This window comes from Amblyomma mixtum, chromosome 8 (assembly GCF_055824585.1).
Source record: "Amblyomma mixtum isolate Tamu chromosome 8, ASM5582458v1, whole genome shotgun sequence".
Classification (NCBI taxonomy): domain Eukaryota; kingdom Metazoa; phylum Arthropoda; class Arachnida; order Ixodida; family Ixodidae; genus Amblyomma; species Amblyomma mixtum.
This window is the reverse complement of record NC_143019.1, coordinates 66,632,238-66,652,379: the sequence shown is the minus strand read 5'-3', so window position 1 is coordinate 66,652,379 and position 20,142 is coordinate 66,632,238. Positions and strand designations below refer to the sequence as shown.

At 46.9% G+C, this 20,142-nt stretch overlaps 2 protein-coding genes across 3 annotated transcripts; one reads left to right on the top strand and one right to left on the bottom strand.

Annotated features, from left to right (window-relative positions):
- Nucleotides 1-347: 347 nt before the first annotated feature.
- On the bottom strand, nt 348-3,596 carry LOC149332810 (dimethyladenosine transferase). Its single transcript, XM_089558397.1, has 2 exons — nt 3,046-3,596; nt 348-1,153 (listed from the first exon to the last, which is right to left on the bottom strand). The coding sequence occupies exons 1-2, from the start codon at nt 3,465-3,467 to the stop codon at nt 658-660; spliced, it is 918 nt and encodes a 305-aa protein (XP_089414523.1). The 5' UTR covers nt 3,468-3,596; the 3' UTR covers nt 348-657.
- Nucleotides 3,597-3,788: 192 nt separating this feature from the next.
- Nucleotides 3,789-18,736, top strand: Coa8 (Cytochrome c oxidase assembly factor 8). Of its 2 annotated transcripts, XM_089558399.1 has the most exons (5): nt 3,789-3,940; nt 4,505-4,747; nt 9,071-9,213; nt 11,801-11,921; nt 17,548-18,736. In XM_089558399.1, the coding sequence occupies exons 1-4, from the start codon at nt 3,899-3,901 to the stop codon at nt 11,904-11,906; spliced, it is 534 nt and encodes a 177-aa protein (XP_089414525.1). In that variant the 5' UTR covers nt 3,789-3,898; the 3' UTR covers nt 11,907-11,921; nt 17,548-18,736. The 2 variants fall into 2 exon arrangements, with proteins under 2 accessions (XP_089414525.1, XP_089414524.1); XM_089558398.1 differs by lacking the exon at nt 17,548-18,736 and having other exon boundaries at nt 11,801-11,940.
- Nucleotides 18,737-20,142: the final 1,406 nt, after the last annotated feature.

Genomic DNA, 20,142 nt, shown 5'->3' with positions numbered 1-20,142 from the left:
GGACAAGCGCTGACTCACAACTGAAATTTATTCAAGGAAAGCAGTACATTTTATCTACTCTGCCTGCGTTGTTGCGCTGTTTGCCTTCAATATGTACCACCAACTCGCCTGTTTGGCTATAGTGAAGAAAAGCTTCTTTCCTGGCACTACTCTGTTAACTTGCTAGGTTTTGTGGTTGAACACAGAAATGATCTTTCACTGCTGGGCACCCGGTCACAAATTCATACAACTGCAACAAGACATGCTGAAAACTGAAAACTGGTAATGACTTGTCACAGCTGTGACCTGCGCTGTTACCTTGACCCCAAAAATGCAAAGAATTGTTTTCCAAATGATGCAGCAAGGAGTAGGTTCAAAACATTTAATTTAAAGAAAAATAGCTTCCACGAATACTGAGCAGTCCACGTTGCACCGGTGCTGAAAGGCAGACGAACAGGACGCTGCCCATGAAGTGGCACAATTTCAGTCCCACGATGGTATAAACTTCCCTAACATGAAAATCTGAGCCACAAGCTTTGCTTGGTATCGAAAGCAGATGGCTGCAACACACAGATCAAGTTATTAAGTGAACGTCCACTGGTGTCGCCACAGGAAACAAGCAGCCAGCAGATAGTGAATTCTTTCCAAACCGCGACGACGCTGCTTGACTTCGAGACATCACGAAAAGTGGATGCCATTTGAGTTGAACTGATGCAGCAGCGCCATAAAGTCATCTGTGTCCATCGTGCGGGCACGCTTCTCAGCGTACCCTCCCTCCTTGAGAATCTCCTCAACTTTGTCTTTCATGCTGAACTCTCCGGGCAGCTCTTCATTGGCCACCGAGCAGTGGACCCGGAAGTTTTTCTCCAGCATGGCGAGAACCGCCGTCTGCTTAAAGGCAGCACTAAGTGTCTTGTTCTTGCGCACAAAGCAGATGCGGAGAAGGCCGTCCCATTCGATGAAGTTGATGGCTGGTGGTGGATTGCGAGGCTCGAGTCGAACGACGCTCGACTCGACCTTAGGGGGCGGCCGGAAGTTGTTCTTGCCCACTTTCATAAGAATGTCGACACGCGCCAACAACTGGGTGTTGACTGACAGCCGGCAGTACAACTTGTCCCCTGGCTTGGCGACCAGTCGCTGGGCAAACTCGCGCTGGAACATGAGAGTGGCACACCTGCACATGACAGCAAGAGATGTGCTGCTTTACACCACGGAAATAACATGAAGATACAAATATAAAACAGATACAGAGCCTTATACTATATGTAACAGATATGGAATGTATGCACATATCCAGAAATATAAAAATCAGGGGGCACTTTGTTGACCTAAAGTGTGGTGAGGCGAAAGCCTTAAGCGTGGTGTTGCTGCTTGTGTCACTGATGTGTGGTTAAGGTGTTAAGCTTCGCCTCTAAGAGCGGAACGCGACAGCGTCTTGCAACGCTGCCAGGGAGTCCATTGAATGCCATCGCCTGTTCGGCTCTATGCGTTGCTCGTCGGTAAATTGGTTTTTGAGGAAAGGGAATGTATCTGTCTCTCATATCTCAGTGCACACCTAAACCTCATTGCAACGGGAAGGGAGGAAGATGGGAATGAACGAAGACACCGTACGCGCATTTGTTCATTCCAAACCATTGAGCTGGCATGGCGGAGTGGTAGCGTGCTCGTCTCGCACTCCGGAGACTGGGGTTCGATTCCCGAGCTCGGCCAATTTCCTACTCGGTTTTATTTATTTATCTGGTCTGACTAGAAAGACAAATTAGGCTAATTGCTTAAGTAAGCAATTAACTAAACTCAGTCCCGCTTACTTGGAGCATTATTATATGATCCCTTTAATTTGTTGCATGGTCACTAGCCAAAGTACAATTGGCCCCGTTTGAAATTCGCGCACTGTGACGTCACGACCGCTTCGACCAATTGAAAAGCGTGACATTTCTGTCGACAACCCCTGCTTACAACGATGAGGCATTAAAGGCTTCCGCCTTAATATTCCATTGACTTTACACAGTGGACTATGGTGCAGCAGCACTGAAGAATGGTGATTGAAAGAGCAAGTGTTCTTAGCAGATACTTTTTTTTCTTTCGTTGAGTTCAGTTTCCACATAGTTCAAGTTACTCCCCAAGTCAGCTAACTACTGAGCCTCTGTGCTACCCTACTAAGGCTTGTACGAAAATATGCACTCAGTGTTAAAGAAAACCTTGAATGTTGCAACGCAGTGGAGAGTCAAAGTGAGGTTACAAGGTAACGCAAGTGTTGTTGAACCGGCAATAAAAGACATGTCGACAGGCACTCTATGCGTGACAGAATATGATGGTAGACTTGACACCTTTGCACAGATCCATAATGAATATCTATTAGTCTGACAGTGTTTCATGAACTGTAAAAAAGTGAAAGGGATCTGTAATCCATCTAGTTCTGTTTACCCTAAGCGTTTGATTTATGTTTTGCACTATTTATTTGTTGCCATTATGTTCTTTTTGCGTGTTGTTGTTCCGCCATATTCTGATACTCGTTACCTGTTCCAGCAATTCTGCTTTTCTAGTTTTGTTAACTGTTCAGTATTTTCTTTTCACTTTTGCCACCCCCCTATGTAATACCCTCGTATGAGGGCTTTTAGGGGTTTCTGGAAATAAAAGGAAATAAATAAATAAAGAGTGGTAAGGTAAAGAATCGACAGCAGTGACACCATGTTGCAGTGTTATGGTACAGAAGCAGGGCATTAGATGCGCGGTGCTGTTCAAGGTCCTCCATAAGTACAGTCTTTGTCAAAAGTAACCAGGCTGCGTGGTTTCCTTTTAGCTCGTACAGTGGAGCCCTTACAGCTTCCCTGAAGCTGAAATGGTCGTTAAAGGCGAGGACTGGGGGTCTTCTCACCTTCAAACACCTTTCGATCTTCAGAAAAGTCACAAGGGCTCCACTATACAAGCTAGAAGCAAACCATGCAGCCTGGTTACTTTTGACAAAGACGGTACATACAGTACGCTAAGAGCACAGACGGGGGCGTACGCCGTGAGAAAGTAAGGCCGCTGAAAACAATGCGCTGGCACGCGCAGTGTAAGCATTACCTGAAGAACGGTCGGTGCAGCAGTAACTTGAAGACGAACGGCGACGATATCTGGTAGGGCAAGTTCGCGACGCAGATGTCGAAGAAGGGCAGCTCGGACTTCAGCACGTCGCCGACGATTATGTGCAGCTTGCTGTGCAAGTGCGTGCCCTGGACGCGCTTCTGAAGTTCGGCGACGAGCCGCGTGTCCACCTCGCACGCGACCACCTTCTTGGCCTTCTCCAGGAGCTTGACGGTCATGTTACCCGTGCCTGGACCCACCTCGAGGACCACGTCCGTGGGTCGGATGGCCGACTTTTCGATCATGCTGTTGATCACCAGCGGGTTCTTGAGAATGTGCTGTCCGAGCTCGGTGCGGAACGCGATGTTCTGCCGCTGCACAACCTCATGCTGGCGCGTTCGCTCGGTCTTTACTTTCGGCATGGTGGCCTTTGCAGTGGTGGCGAAAGTTTCGAGGGAGTCACATCAAATCTGCCAGTTGTGAGCTAACCACTCAACACGTGTGCACGCATGTGTTCACGGCTGATCGTCGCGGACATCACTGCAGTTGACTGCGATAAAAATTAGCCGCAGTTACGGCACTTCATTTCCTAGCCTAATATCAATATAGTAACACTGAAGTAGTACTTAATATTACTGAACTTTTAATTTTTATATTTAACAAGTAGCATAATATAGAAGTTATCAAAAGATAACAGCTTCATTGATTTCAATGTTGTTGTTTAATTACGAAGCTGCCGCCGCTTTTAAAACTGCTTTCATAGCGACACAAAATGGCTGCGTCCAGAAATAGCGAACTTCGCAAACGCTTTCGAGCGTGATGTGAACAGTCAGGCTCTTCGTTACCTCTCGCCATGAAGGGCATTAGAAGAGTCCTACAACTAGTTTCAAAAAACGTAAGATTTTTTTCTCGCTACCGTTGCACTTGCGCATTTCCCATCCCGTGTTGACAGCTTACAGTGTGCGCCACTGCTCACAACTCCAACGAGCGAGCTGGGCTTTGATTTGTAGTGAAGCTAAATATCTGTGAATTGTCGAGCACTCGATACCAAACCTGCGAAGTATGCCTAATAATTGGAAAGGGCCCCTGAAAGGGCTTTGAGATGGATGTTGACGTTCAGCATGCAATGCTAACCACAACATTCATTCAAAAGGCGATCGGGTGGCTTCCTTGCAGGGCTTCTTACATTGCGCGTATTATTAAGGTCGTAGTTGCAAAATATCAGTTTTTTGGACCGTTCTAGCAACCATTTTTTGTGCATGCAACTTTCTCTGAGTGTTGTTTTTTGGAAAGGGGAGTGCTTAGCCGTAATAAAAGAGCAAGTTCCCGCCTTGACATATTACAATGTTTACGTGTGTTTCATACATACGCACTCCTTAATTAGGTGACAGGCTTCTTCAGCGAACATAATGCAACAAGGGTGTCAGCGCCGGAAATTCTTGCCTATGGTGCCTTTCAGAGCAAAACTGGCGCGGTCAAAGTGAGCAAGTCCAGGGACGCCGTTCGTGCAGAAGACGTCGAGCGGTTATCGAGCGTGGCGACTGTAGTCTCGCCTCCGCACCCGGTATCCAACCTGCGGCGGGTCGTGCTGCCCACGCTAGCCAACGAATCACCCGCGGAGCGCCGCTTCAGGGAGCAGTACGTCGCCGTGCAGGCGTGGAACCAGGAGTACTGGGCCAAGCACAATGCCGAGTTCCTGCAGGTAGGCCAGAGAAGTAGCGTGCGCCATCATAATCATCAGCCACGCGTGCAGTGTACTAATCAGGTTGAGCACGGCGAAGGTCTGTCTGTGTTAGTGCGAAAGCACTAGTCCAGCCCTACCAACCTCGAGCAAGAATGTCTTGTGCTCCGAACTAAGCTGAGTTAGCTCGGATAAGTTAGGAGCGTCACGCCAGCTGTAGCCAATGGGATGCAGTTGGTAGTTAAATTGATAATTGGTCGTGAAAGGTTGCTCGGGAAGAGCAACCTCCCCACTTTCGAACCAATCTTTCGCTTTTTACTAATCATTGCCATGTGGAGGGACATACCAATGAGCGAGCCTATAGGCCAATTTTTGGGAAGCCTTGCCCGTTTGGCCTTTACCGTTAAGAAGTTTGCGGGGATACGGTGGCCGCAGCTGGCAAAGGACAGGGTTAATTGGAGAGACATGGGAGAGGCCTTTGCCCTGCAGTTGGAGTAGTCGGGCTGATCACCTAGAAGAAAAAAAAAAGGCGAAAGAAGTCTGAGCAGTCAGTGTGCTGCTCAGGCTGAGCAGCATTCTTTCCGGCATGAGAAGGCACTCGCTTCTGATGATTTGTAGAATGTATGTCCATCCAGTCTTAGAGTTCGGCTGTGTCTTATTTTCCAGAGCACCTGCATATAAACTTCGCCCTCTTCTTCTCTTGGTGCGGGAAGCGTTGCGCCTCTGTCTGGGCCTTCCAAAATTTGTGGCTAATTCCGTTTTGTACCTAGAAGTGCATATTCCGTCATTTTCTTCAAGATTTCGGCTCTTAACAATCCAAACGTTTGTAAAAATGTGCGATTCGTCACTTCATGCCTCAAATTTGATCTTCCTTCATCAGCCTAAGCCATTTTTCAACGAAAGCTGGTCTCGTTTTCATACTGCACAGATTTGTTTTGTGTAATCTCTCCTTGACCCCTCAAACGTCCGCATTTCGGACATCCTTCTGGTGTGTGCCATTTTTACATCTTAGATTGTCTTTAGATTGTCTTCGATGACATCTTTCCAAATGTGCTAAATTAATGCCTTTCCATTTTCTCAGTGGTTTATGACAGGATTACTTGATGCGCTTTACCTCTCATGTGCCCATTGCAACAGATGCCTCACAGCGTGAAGAAAAGGCCGGTGTTGTTATTTTGTCTCTCTCCCTTGACTGGTCATTCGCATTCCGCCTTCCCGATTACATCCCCATTTATTTGGCTGAATTTTTAGTAGTAGTCCTGGCCTTGCACAAGTTAAACAGCTCTTTGTCTTCTGTCATAATTATGATGGATTCATTAACCCTGTGTTCCTCTCTCACTGCATCTGCGTGATCTCGGGCACTCCACTTACTCAAATGCTTGATACCCCCCCACATGTGTTCATTACGGTTGGTTTGGGTGCCTGGGCACAGATAAATTCCTTTCAGTCAGGTTGCTCATACCCTGGCGAAGGCATCTCTTCAAGGCCCAGTCATATCCCTCCTTCCGCCCTGCACACATACTACTGCGGCCAGGTTTTGCAGGTATCTGCTCTTGAAAGAATTTGCAGCATCAGCACTGACCTTCTCTCCCGACTTCCGACATCTCCTCTACCTGTGGTGCAGTAAAGGATGGCGATCGCGCAAGCTTGAGGTTTCTTTCACACGTCTATGCTGTCGCGTGCCTCAGTTAAACTTCATAGATCTGGTCTGGTAGTCTCCCCATTTTGCCTGCTCTGTGCTGAACCTGAAACGATAGATCACTTTTTGTTGAACCTTCTCCTTCTTATGGAGGCTCCTGCAAGAGCACCCGTTACGACAGCTCTGCAATAAGACGTACACAAGAAATTCTGACACAGGACACGCGCGTGTCCTGTGTCAGAATTTCTTGTGTACGTCTTATTGCAGCGCTATTTCCATTTCTTCTCAAATAATGCACCATCTAGCCCAAATTGACATTCTTTTTACGACAGCTCAGTCTAAGTCTTTCTGTTGGTGTTATTCTGCCTCTTGATGCTGCCTCTTTTGGGCACAGTAACTGGAATGTGCTCTTTCCCATTCAGACTTTCCTTTCAGACACAAAGCGGCTGCCATCCTAAACTCTTTTTCATGTTCAAAATTCATGTGTAACCAAAGCTTCCCTAAACACGGCACGTTTAGCCCTGTCCCACTTTCAGTCACGCATAGTATTTGGTTTGTTTATTTAAGCCAACAAATCTGAATTCCTTTTTGTTGTTATTATTATTATTATTATTATTACCTTTCTAATTTTATGTTTCATTTTATTCTATTTTTCAACGTTTTTGAGCACCTGTCAATCGCTGCCTTGTCTTGGTCAATCCCTCGCAGTGGGTAGGTGCCATTATCTTCTTGGGGACAACAACAGCATGAGTTGCACAAACCCCACCGGTGGCTGTGATAAAAACAGCCACCTGTCAGTACAGTGGGGCATCACTTAACCGCTGTGCCACTGCGCTGGTAGTGGTATCTGAGGACTCATTGCCATCTGTGAATTTTAAGTCAAGAATGACCATTTCTGGATATATCGGCAGCAACCCACTAAAGCTGTCATGTCATGCTCGTAAAGGAGTACAGACATCTAACTTTTGGGTGCATGTTTTCTTCTTTGTAATGAGGCGTAAAGCATATACGCGGATTACCTCGTGGTATCCGCCTACAACCACTAAATAATTTATAACAAAATTTTTCTGTCATGCTGTTTCAGTTTTAACAGATGAACAATGGCTGTGACGTCAAAGAGAGGTTGTAGGTCACATGAGGCTTGAAAAACTGCAATATAGTCGGTGCTTCTACATATGTTGCCATTCCAGCTCTTCAGCACTGTAGCGAATTAAAATGATGAAGCAGCAATTATATCGCAGTTTTTCTATGCCTCGCATTACCTATAACCTCTCTTTGACGTCTCAGCCATTGTTCAGCTGTTGAAACTGATACCGAAACAGCATGACAGAAAAGTTCAATTATAAATTATTTAGCAGTCATAGGCAAATGCCACATGATGATTCATGCATAGTAGTGTCTTCTGCATCATTATGAAGAAGAAAACATGCCACCAAAATTAGATGTTTATACTCCTTTAAGGCAGAGCTTAAGCGACCCCTCCAACTGAAGAATGAACACCGGCTTTCGCAGGTCTACTCGGTTTAACTATGTGAAACCTGTACCGTTTATATTGCCACCTGCTTGATGGAAGCCTGGGAAAGCTATGTGCAGTACTACATCATGGAGCCCGTGACGGATATACAGAAGACATTTTGCGATCACCTTCCGTTTTTTCTGACATGCCTCGGCGAGCCGCAGGCTCATTATTCCCTCAGATCTTTTGCTCATCACTCCATTGTTTGGTTTGGTTTATGGGGTTTAATGTCCCAAAGCGACTCAGGCTATGAGAGACGCCGTAGGGAAGGGCTCCGGAAATTTTGACCACCTGGGATTCTTTAACGTGCACTGACATCGCACAGTACACGGGCCTCTAGAATTTCTCCTCCATCGAAATTCCGCCGCTGCGGCCGGTATCAAACCCGCGTCTTTCGGGTCAGTCATCACTTCATTGTATTTTCGTTGGTTACTTTCTCCATCTCTAGGTGTCCACTCTGAAGCTCTCATATACTACACCAATGGTCAGTTCTGTTTGTTACGTGCCTGCAGACCTTTCATCCTCTGGAAGCAACAGCAGTAGCTGTCCTTGTCGTGTGCACAGGCATTGCTGTCTTTCCTGTGCCCGCCTGCTTCCTTGCTGCAAGATTCACACCTCTGCCATCAGAGGAGAGAATAATCGCTTAAGAGTAATCCTGGGCATAGAACACCAGGGTGCACTAATTGTCTATTTGGTCAAGTGCCAGCCAAACACAGTGTGGGAAGAAGGGAAGAGGGGCGTTTGGAGGGCTACTTCGTCAAAGCTCGTCCTGTGAGTGGCGTCTCATCCTTGATTAGCCCATAGGGGTAATCAGTATGAAAACCCACTTGAAAACTTGAAAACCCAGGAGGCAGCATCATACTGATTAGCCCATAGGGGTAATCCTGTGTAAGGATGTGTCATTGTCCTGTGGAGAAAAGCGTATTCTTAATATCTGGGCAATAAAACTTGTTAAGGGACTACAGGAACTTCATTTTAGTTGCATGTTTTCTTCTCTGTAATGATGCATGAGATGCTAATACCTGGACCTCTATGCCTTGTTTTTGCTTTTTTTTGTTTTCGCTTCGCTGTGAGAATGTGTTGGGCATTATCTTGTGACCAGCCTTTCTAAAAACAGCAGCATTGTTGTCTAGTGTTATTTTCTTGCTTCCTCATGTGCCTTTTCTCTCTGGTGAACGTCTCTATGCAGAGGAAAGAGGAATTCATGCAGAGCAAGCTAGCTGAGTACAGGGCTTCTGGGAACCCTAAGGAGACGGTCCCCATCGAGGACATGGCTTCATTTTACAAGACCTTCCTGAATGACAACCACAAAAAACACATGCAGTACAATTGGTGAGTTGCCTAAACCATCAAATATTGTCATGTTGTAGTGATGGCAATCCAGCAGTCAGGGAGACAGCAACAAAACTTGCAAACGAAGCTCTTTATTTGGGCTGACTTGCGCCTGCAAAAGAACTGAATCACTTGGCGGCAGCGTAAGCAACAAACATGCTCGTCAGTCGTCGAACTACGAATGCCCGCTGCTCGCGGCATCGTTCAATTTAAAGCTGGCAAGGAAGCTTCGAGATAACAGGTCGAGATCATCTAGAGTAATCTGGAAACACGTAGATGCAGCTCTTCATGGCTGTGATCAATCGAGATTAGTCCGGTCGCTTCTCACGTCACGAACAAAAATGATACCACCCCTTTCCTGCGGCCTTGTGCAAACGAACGGACACTACAATGATACGTGGCAATATGTGGGGGTTGGGTTGTTGCTGTCACTGCATATATAGTGCTGACAGCCCTGTCATGCGCACTTGGCACTAGCACTGGGGAAGCTGCAGTGGAACTGGTTTGCGACAGTCCTCACAGCAAGCGTTTTGACAATCCCCTTACCTAATGCAAAGAAGTGCGCTATCATTACAGGACTTTGTGTATAATATTCCAGCTTATTTCCGGCTGGGTACATCTGCAGGGGCTAAACTCTGGAGCAGTTTTCATTCTTATTTAGCAAGAGAGCACAGTTGAACGTTGATGAGCTCCTCAAGCGGCCTTGGAACAACATACTTCGGAAGCCGGAAGATTAACGAAGGATTAAATAACAGACATTTAGAATAGAGTGACGCCATCGGTTTGGGGCGCAGGTGAATAGGGGGTGGCCAGTGCGCATGCACATGACAATACCCCCCCCCCCCCCCTCCCCTTCCGTTGAGTATTTCCTTGTGGGATGGCATGACGGCGCATGCGCACCTCAAAGGAATAAACCTGGAACGATACAGCATTCACAAAGCCAGCAGTCAGAGGCAAATGCAAAAGAGCTGAAAGGCAACAAAACGGCATCCTCGCATGTGGCCCGGCTGAGTGGCAGCAAACAAACAGAACAGCCATCGGTTCGCTAGTTTCGGATTCTGGCATGGCACACGCTCTGGAGGTTACTGGAAGTTTGCTCTCACTGCTGTTCGTATGGGAAAACGACCACAGGCACTAGCAAGCTGGGTAAATGGCGTGCAGTTGACTTTTCTTTATTGGAAGCAGTTTAAAAATGAATTGCCGACATTTTTTTTACAGCTCACCTGTTGTAGCCACATGCGACGATGAGGCCTCGTCTTTCTTCCCAAGCCTGCCCTGCGCACACCTATGTGCATGCTAGTGTGTTGGCAATAAGGGAGTAATTACTCATTGGCATCCACCCAAGCGCAGCCATACGGCTGCAAAGGAAAGCTATACAGCTTTCTGTGAGTGTGTTGGCCTAGCAAATAGCGCAAAATATGCGAGCAAAAGTTTTGTTATAAATCCGAGGAATCAATTTGGGGTGCGCAAATTACTTGAGGGCACATGCACATTATGTGAGTAAACACAGCGTACCATAATGGCATTAGTAAGTATATGAATGAGTTGTACCAACATTCACTTGAAGGCTCTTGGGCACAGAGATGCAGTTTTCGATTATTGTTGTGTGTTGAATTTTGCAGAATGTTTCAGCTCGTGTCTCCAAGGAGAATCCTCACATTTGAGGTAAACGCACACCCTAATTGAGGTTATCATGGCCTTGAAGTTTAAGATTGTTCCCTTTCCCCCTCTGCCACAGGATTCAAACTCGTGATGTGGAGACTGAAAAGTGTTCACTCGCTTTTTGGAACCGAATGGCAGTGTGGGCTAGCCTCAGAGATCTGTGTAGAAAAACTGTCTTCTTTGCAGTATGCTTGCGACAATGGCTGGTGGCGGCCACACCTGTTCCTGGCCTCTTCTACCGTGTAAAAGTTCTTTCTTCAGGGACTCTAAGCCCTTTGTCGTTAGGCACTTAACTGATAGAGACAGTTTGTCCTCAGTGTCCCCTTAAAGGTGCACTGAAGAGGAATCTGAACTCGTCTTTTTGCCGCGGGAACTCAAATCTACACGTTCCGCGCATTGCGTATAAACTGCGGTCGACTCCACCCCATACGGTGGGTGGAGTCGACCAACGCTGGAGTGCCTTTCAGCCAGCTCCGTGGAGGCTTTGCTTTCGCTTTATTTTGGTTTTAGGTTTCCGTGAATAAATAGTTTCATTCGCAGATAATGTAGCCGCAAAATAAGCCTGCAGAAATAAAAAAACGCGCGGTCTATTTGCTTCTACGGACTACTACGCATTACTCAGCCGATGGCAGAGCGGCAAGCCGCCACGGGACTGGGTAAAAGGCACTCCACGCGTTGGTCGACTTCGCCCACCGTAGGGGGAGAATAAAAAAAAATAAAGGCGGGAGCCGGACGTTAATCCGATTTAATCAGGGAAATCGGCCACACAGGGCAATAAGTCGAAGTTTCTAAGAATGCTCGGAACGTGTAGATTGAGTTCCTGCGGCAAGAAGACGAGTTCAGATTCCTCTTCACTGCACCTTTAATGTAGCAGCATGCTTTCAACTGAGTGGAGGGTAACTCTGATGTCCTTGGCTACTTGCAGGGCCTGGTACAGGAAAAACATTGGTCTGCTCCTGCCTGCGGCCCTTGCAAGTTGGGCGTACTTCTACAGAGAGGTGCTCCCGGCTGCGGTAGGGAGGACCAAGTGAACTGACGTCAAAAAAGTATTGTTATTACCATTTAGTTTTATGTTACGGTGGCTTGTTGTTGTGTTTAGGAAAAAAAAAGATAATAAATGAAGCAGCTGTGAAAGTTTTCTTTGAAGAAAAACATGGCAGTTTATACATCAGAGCCCCACAGGTGCGTTTTTGATAAAACCGAAGGAGGGGGGGGGGGGGGGGGAATGTACCAGCCGGGAAACTTTTTTGGGTAGGAAGTGTGCTACTACATTGTACATCGTTGCCTGCCTTTTTTTTTTTTTTCACTTCTAATGACAGCAGCACGCTTCTATGGAATTTACCAGAAATTGAGGCTCTCATGATCGTTCGCATGAACAGAATGTCCGAGATGCCCTACGGTGGCTCTCCATCTGCCCAAGCAGCTGTTGTTGGAAGGAGGCAGCAGCGAAAAGGGAGGCCATGTCGAGTGTACGAAGTTCATGCACATATGCGCACTTCTGCTCTGTTTTCATGGCACCGACCTACTGGAACCTAGAAATTTCGTTTTTAAGCCGCAGACGACAAGGCAAACGCTGACAGAAGCATGTTCAGAGCCAACCCGGACAGTTTCGTTTTCGCGCCTTCAGTCGCTGGCGCTCACACTGCACCAGCAATGGAACTGCATCAACAGCCACAGCACGGTTCACACCGCCCGTAAATGTGCTAGATGGTGCTGACCTGGGCACAACACACGGGAAGCCAGCAAACGCAGTGGCGGCTAAGCGTCGATGGAGTCCCGCTTTGGTCGATCTGCCTTTGCCATTCCACGTGCGCTAAACGTAGGCTGTCAAAATGCCAGCACATGGTAAAACACTATCGCGAAGTGACATTGACGGTGTAGCATGCAGGAACACTGCCAGAGTTGCCACATGACAGCTGAGTCTGCATTGCATGAGTTTCTTTGAGAGTTTGGACAGGACTTGCTCGCGAAAACGCAGCACCCAGGAACATAACAGCATTGTTCTGCTGTATCTTATGTTTAGGTTTTTGGCGATTGACTGTCCCAAAGCGACTCGGGCTATGAGGGACGCCGTAGTGAAGAGTTCCGGAAATTTCGACCACCTGAGGTTCTTTGGCGTGCACTGACATCGCACAGTACATGGGCCTTAGAATTTCGCCACCATTAAAGTTTGACCGCCGCGGCCAGGATCGAACCCGCGTCTTTCGGGTTAGCAGCCGAATGCCATAACCACTGAGCTGCCACAGCAGGCCTGCAATATCTTAGTAGCTCAGTTAAACACCATGTACCATCAGGGCAGGAAGCTGGGCTGGTTGGCTGTTCACCATATTATAACATGCCGCCGCGGTGGCTCAATGGTTATGGTGCTCGGCTGCTGACCCAAAAGACGCGGGTTCGATCCCGGCCGTGGCGGCTAGAATTTCTTTGGAGGAGAAATTCTAGAGGCCCGTGTACTGTGCGATGTCAGTGCACGTTAAAGAACCCCAGGTGGTCGAAATTTCCGGAGCCCTTCACTACGGCGTCTCTCATAGCCTGAGTCGCTTTGGGACGTTAAACCCCATAAACCAAACCAAACCAAACGTTATAACAAGACTAGCACTTTTTTAAAACGAGGACCAAGAAATAGAAGAAGGCAAGATATGCACTAAAGGTAATTTTACTTCAATAAATGACACGCACATAAATAAGTTCAGTGGAACTTGCGTGCACGGCGCTGGATAAAAAAAAAATCACTTTTCCACACATCACACCCTATCGCACAAACCTCAAGCAATTCTTGCACACTTAATTTTTGGGGGTTTGCTGGCAGTTGGGCTCAGTGCCTATGGTGTTCCACTATTCAGTGCAAGGTCTCTGGACTGATCCCAGCTGCAGTGGCTGCGTTTTGTTGGAGGCAACTAAAAAATTCACATGTGCCGAGATTTCTGTGTATGTTAGAAAACCCTAGGTTGTCAAGATTAATCTGGCGCCTTTTACAGTACCTTTCTTATTGCCAGTTTTTCTATTTTAGGGCATAAGTTAAGGTAGCGTTCGTGGGCTTTTCAAATTACTTGAGGCTTACATTAACAAGTTGGAGGGCTGCACCAGCAACTTCTCATTTCACCTTTGCTTGCTGCAGTGCGTAGGGAATACGCTATCCAGAATTAGGGCACACATGCGTCATCTGCTGGTGCTGAACCATGACGAAAAGTTTTTACTATTGAGTCTCAGTGGCACTGCTGATGAGAAATTTAAAGGGAACACTATGTCTTCAATTCTGAAGGAACCAGTTTACTTTTCGAGGAGGTCGCCGTGGTGGCTCAGTGGTTACGGCGCTCGGCTGCTGACCCGAAAGACACGGGTTCGATCCCGGCCGCGGCGGTTGAGTTTCGATGAAGGCGAAATTCTAGAGGCCGTGTACTGTGCGATGTCAGTGCACGTTAAAGAACCCCAGGTGGTCCAAATTCCCAGAGCCCTTCACTACGGCGTCTCTTATGGCCTGAGTCACTTTGGGACGTTAAACCACATAAACTAAATTAAACTAAACTTTTTGAGGCTAGGACTGGATAGTTGAAGAACTGAGGATTGGGCGAGTTGGTGGTGATCCATCGTAAAAAAAAACCAGCGCTTAAGAACACGGACAGAGGCCAAGGTGAAACAGACCGACGGCGCTGTCAGTCTGTTTCACCTTGCCCTCTGTCCGTGTTCTTAAGCGCTGGTTTTCTTACGATGAATAGTTGAGGATGAAGTGCTACCAGCAAAAATTTGGTGTGATGGATTGCATTTGTTGCTGTTTGCAAGACAAAAAAAAAACGATAAGACATATTCTTATTCAATGTCAGGCCCTCCAGCCTCAGTACCATGGTGGATTAAAGAGAGGTGATCCAACGGTGGTACGAGGTGTGGCCAGTTAGTGGGACTTCTATGCACGGTGCACCCGCAAGGGGCAGCACCAGTAGTGGGGGCCTTTTTTGTTGCTCGTTTTGTTTTCGCTTCTATGGGTGCACCTGGCACGGGCGCATGGTTTTGATGTACTATCGCGCTCAATATGAGTTGCAACGCGCGGTCATCGACCGGGGCTCGTTCCGTGGTGTGCCTCCTCCAAACAGTCGCTCGGAATTCTGGGAGAAACTGCTGTTCCAGGAAACAACAGCACCCCCGCTCAGGAAAAAGTTTCTCCCAGAATTCCAAGCGACTGTTTGGAGGAGGCACACCACGGAACGAGCCCCGGTCGATGACCGCGCGTTGCAACTCATATTGAGCGCGATAGTACATATAATTCTTGCCTGCAACCCTGCAGTGGTGAAGACCCACTTCACAATCCTCAAAAACCTTGAGCACATCTTCACGTAAAGGCGGTACACTCCACTCGACATTGACAAGGTAGTCGTCCACAAAACGGAATGCGTGCATTTATCCCTTTCAGTTCCGCGCGTACATGCCAGTCGAATTTGGCTAGAAAAATATCACTTAAGCAGGGCGCCACGCATGATTCAATGCAGATGCCAGCTTTCTGTACAAATGTGCCACCATGCCAAGACACAAATGTAGATTTCAGGTAAAAGCCAGAAACTGCAGGAAGGACTCAACTGTTATGCCACATTGGCTTATAAACAAGCATTCACCATTGTCATTGATGATGCACCATCTGACACACTGAAGCAGAGTGGCCTGCGAGAGCGAGTAATAAATATCGACCACATCGATGCTGAAGGTGCTATACCCGACTTGGCTATTTCTTGCAAAAAACTGCGCTACTGTCTCCGAATTCTTGCTCCGAAGGGGTCTTCAGTGTGCAACTTGTTTAGATGTTGTTGCAAGTCCAAGGCAATTTCATGATGCAATTCCCTTCTCTGAAACTGTTGTGCGAAAGGATGTTTAAAAGAAGTTTTTCTGAATAAACTTCAGTTGATAGTCCAGCGCTTTGTTGTGTCTCCTCTCCTTTCTTGTCTGTCGTTGTTGCACGCTGCTCCTTAGCACTGACTGTTACGCAGTTAGTCAAGGCTATTCATAATTTCAGTGCCTTGTTAGGTAGTTCTGGGCGAATAGACACAGTCGTTCTTGATTTTAATAAGGCATTTGACAAGGTTCTGTGCAACAAATTGCTTCTCAAGCTCCAGACAACTGGAGTCCTTTTAGCCCTCATTAACTGGATTGGCACCTATTTAAAACACCGTACGCAGTTTGTGGAGGTTGATGGCGCTTGTTCCTCATCTCTTCCTGTCTCCTCAGGTGTTCCCTAGGGAAGCGTACTTGGCCTCTTACTGTTTTAGTTTACGTAAATGATATAGTTTCTGCCATCGATCCTAGTTTTGTGATGAGTCCCTTTGCTGGCGATTGTATGCGGTATGAACCGATCAACTCACCTTCAAATCAAGCCTTGCTAAATACTGCTCCTAATTATGAATTGGTGCTACAAACCGGGAATGATGGTTAATGTAGACGAAACACTATTTATGTGTGTAACAAGAAATAAAATGCCACTGAGATTTAACTACTGTATAAATAACAGACCTTTTTCCGAAGTTAAATGCTACAAGTACCTAGGTGTTATAATTCTCAGCTTAGTTGAACAGACCACATTAAATATATAACGTCATCTGCAAAAAGAAAATTCAGTCTCTTCAGACATAAACTCAAAGAAACACCCGGCAGCATTAAGAAATTGGCATATCATCATCATCAGCCTGACTACGCCCACTGCAGGGCAAAGGCCTCTCCCATGTCTCTCCAATTAACCCTGTCCTTTGCCAGTTGTGGCCACTGTATCCCCGCAAACTTCTTAATCTCATCCCCCCACCTAACTTTCTGCCGCCCCCTGCTGCTCTTGTCTTCTCTTGAAATCCACGCCGTTACCCTTAAGGACCACCGGTTATCTTGCCTTCGCATTACATGCCCTGCCCCAGCCCATTTCTTCCTCTTGATTTCAACTAGGATTTCATTAACCCGTGTTGGTTCCCTCACCCACTCCACCCGCTTCCGGTCTCTTAATGCTGTACCTATCATTTTTCTTTCCATAGCTCGCTGCATTGTCCTTAACTTACGCTGAACCCTTTTTGTTAGCCTCCACGTTTCTGCCCCACTGGTGAGTACCGGTAAGGTACAGCTGTTGTATACTTTTCTCTTGAGGGATATTGGTAAACTGCCATTCATGATCTGAGAGAACCTGCCATATGCGCTCTACTCCATTCTTATTCTTCTAGTTATTTCCCTCTCATGATCCGGATCAGCATTTGCTACCTGTCCTAAGTAGACGTAGCCCCTTACCACTTCCAGCACCTCGCTACCAATTGCAAACTGCTGTTCTCTTGCTAGACTGTTGAACATAACTTTAGTTTTCTGCATGTTAATTTTTAGACCCACTGTTCTGCTCTTCCTGTCAAACTCATTGATCATGCTTTGCAGTTCATGTCCCGAGTGACTCAGCAAGGCTATGTCATCAGCGAATCTCAAATTACTCAGGTAATCCCCATCAACTGTTATCCCCAACTGTTCCAAATTCAGGCCTCGGAGTACCTCCCCCCCCCCCAAGCCTTTGCACATCTTCCCGAACGTCCATTTTCAGGCTCTCATAGGGCGAGATGCAATTTTTATTGGAAAGCTTTTTCGTCTGTGATGCATCAAGTATTCCCCTACTTTATACATTCACCGTGTTAGCTGCTGTCTTATTTCACACATTTCTATGTTCTACAGGTTGGCAGTAGTACGAGCACAATTCGTAGTGAATGTTGAGGTATTGGGGTCCTGCCCTGCCTCCACCGTTGTCTTGCCTTGGTGGTGGCCAGCAACCTTGTCGGGGCGGCAAGGAGCCACCCATCTATGTCTTTATTCCGCCATGGGACACAACGACGCCAGCAAGAGAATCATCCCTTCTGTTGGCTTGACAAGGAGCGCCGACCGGCGGCCTTGTGGCAGGGACCGATGGTGGAACAAGCCCCTTCTCCAAAGTGAGCAATGAAGGCCACTCATCCCGCTCGTGAAATGCCCGGACAAGTGCTTTGACCTTCCTGAACACGCTGTGGTGGGACATCTCATCCGACGACCTGTTTTCCCCTAGTATCGAAATGAATATTGTTCATGTAACCGTTAACATTCAAAGCATGAGTTATGGTATAACAGCTATATCGTTCACCACTTATTTTTCAACAACAAAGCGCACAAAAATTTTTGTAGAAGTAAAATGTAAATATAAAAGTGTTTATTTTATTTTTTTTGGTATACGGAAATCCGTCTTCCCCTCCTAAAACCAATCTCTGGGACCGCCACTGGTTCGCGATAACCGTCGTTAGCAGCGTAACCGCGGTTTGGTGCGCCGTGTAAACAGCAATAACCACCGTCGGCGATAACCACCACCCCAGTACAGAGGGGATGCTACTAATCATCAGTGTGTGCAACCTTACTGTGTCTTTATGCGGGCATGCACACGTGCATTGTTAGGTTTACTTCGATTGCGATGCTTCCGGTGTTTCGAAGTTGCAGCGCGCTTCCAGGTAGCGGTGGCGCTGCGAGTGCCTTTAGCCATCACCAGATGGCGCCACGTTGTCGACCCGGCGCCTGGATTGACGCGTTGTCTGCTACTACATTTCCGTTTCCTCTGCGACACGTGCTTATCGCGTTTTGCTGTTCTGCTGGAAAGCCTGCAAGGTCACGACAGCAAGGTCAGCTGACGTCGCCACTGGACCGGGGATTGGCGCGAAATCCGGCCTCAGATACTTCCGGTCTTGCGATTGGAGGCGAAATCTCGTTGTTTCTGTTTCCTCTGCGTCATTCTCTTCCGGGATGCTTCATCGCAACTCTTCCTCGTTGCCGCGCCGCAAGTTCAGTTGCGTCTGCTTTCCCATTATCTCTAACTGGATTTAACCAGCAACCAAAATTCCTTGCTCTATTAATGAGATGAAGCAAAACGCCAACCATAAATGAAGACTATGAATGAAAGTTTTAATTTATGGACGATGTTTCGTCTCATTACCATAATCGTGACTTCTGCTATTACTCCTTGTGAAAGCTTTCTATACTACCTGCGTACAAGCTTCTGCTTGGCTGTGCTAGTGCTCATTTGTAGCCTTAATAATCATACAAGCAAGGCGGCTGTGTCATTTGTGTGAGTAGTTCCTTGTACTGGCATTAATGCGCGGCTGTTCTGTTATCGTCCTACATAAAAACAAAATAAAAATTCTTTGCGCGGACGAGCTCTTGCGCTGTATAGACGATTAGTGGACTTTGCGCACTAATTAAAACTCTGATGTGCCCGCCTTATCAATGCAGGCTTCATTTCCTGCTTGCGTTGCATAATACAGACTGTTGCTACGCTAAACGCGCACTGTATAATGATTCTCTCGGTTAAACCGCACGCTTATTCGCGCTTGAATTTAGCGCAGCGATGGCATGCTACAGTATTGCTTTTCAGTACCAAGTTTGGATGATGTTCCTTATTTAATCAGAATTAATTATAAATCCACGTCTTCTGCATAATCCCCCCCCTTCCCCCCTTTCATAGCAAGCAGCTTTCGCATAGTGCGCATATAGCGTTGTAACAGTCTGTATTGTAGAAGACGATGATGACTACCTATACCTCTGCCTGTGTCCATGCAGAGGTTGTGTAAAGAAGAAAAAAGCATTCAGCACCTGCCGATTGTTAGCGATAAGTACTGCTCTAAAAAAAAAAAAAAGTCACCGCAGCTTCAATAAGTATTGCCTTCCTAATATTGTGCCGACAGGAATGTCAGTCTTCATGACGTCATCATGCGTTTCCATGCCGTCGCGACCAAATACAAGCAACAAGCAGTTGCTGTATGATGGCTGCATGACCCGTTCTGAGACTCGCTTAACCGAACGTTTTCACCGTAAAACTTTGCACATGTTTGCCGTTTTTGAGAAACTTTGTTGATGTTTTTATTATTATTAATAATCTTATTATTGTAACTTTTGGCTCTTTATTAATAAAGTAACAATGGAAGGAAAAGTGGTTGCTAGCGTGGCATATCTGCCATCGAAACTTCAGTTGCGGCTAGCGTGACTAAAAGGACAGGAAGAGGCAAAAGGGGAGCGATAGAAAGGTGTAGGGGTCACTTGTCCCGAATCGAGAGAAATCATGGTCTTCCAGCAGCACCGCCTCTGACCTCGCTAGAGTAGTTCAACGGCAAGCCGTTGTCTGCTTTCCCTCGGAGCTGCGTGTCTTGGAGTGACCACGGGTCGGGGAGGTTATTGTTAGCCGCGCGCATGCCTTCAAGAAGCGAAATAGCGGAGCCATTGACTCCTCATCCTCATGAGACTCTGCAGGCTTTGTTT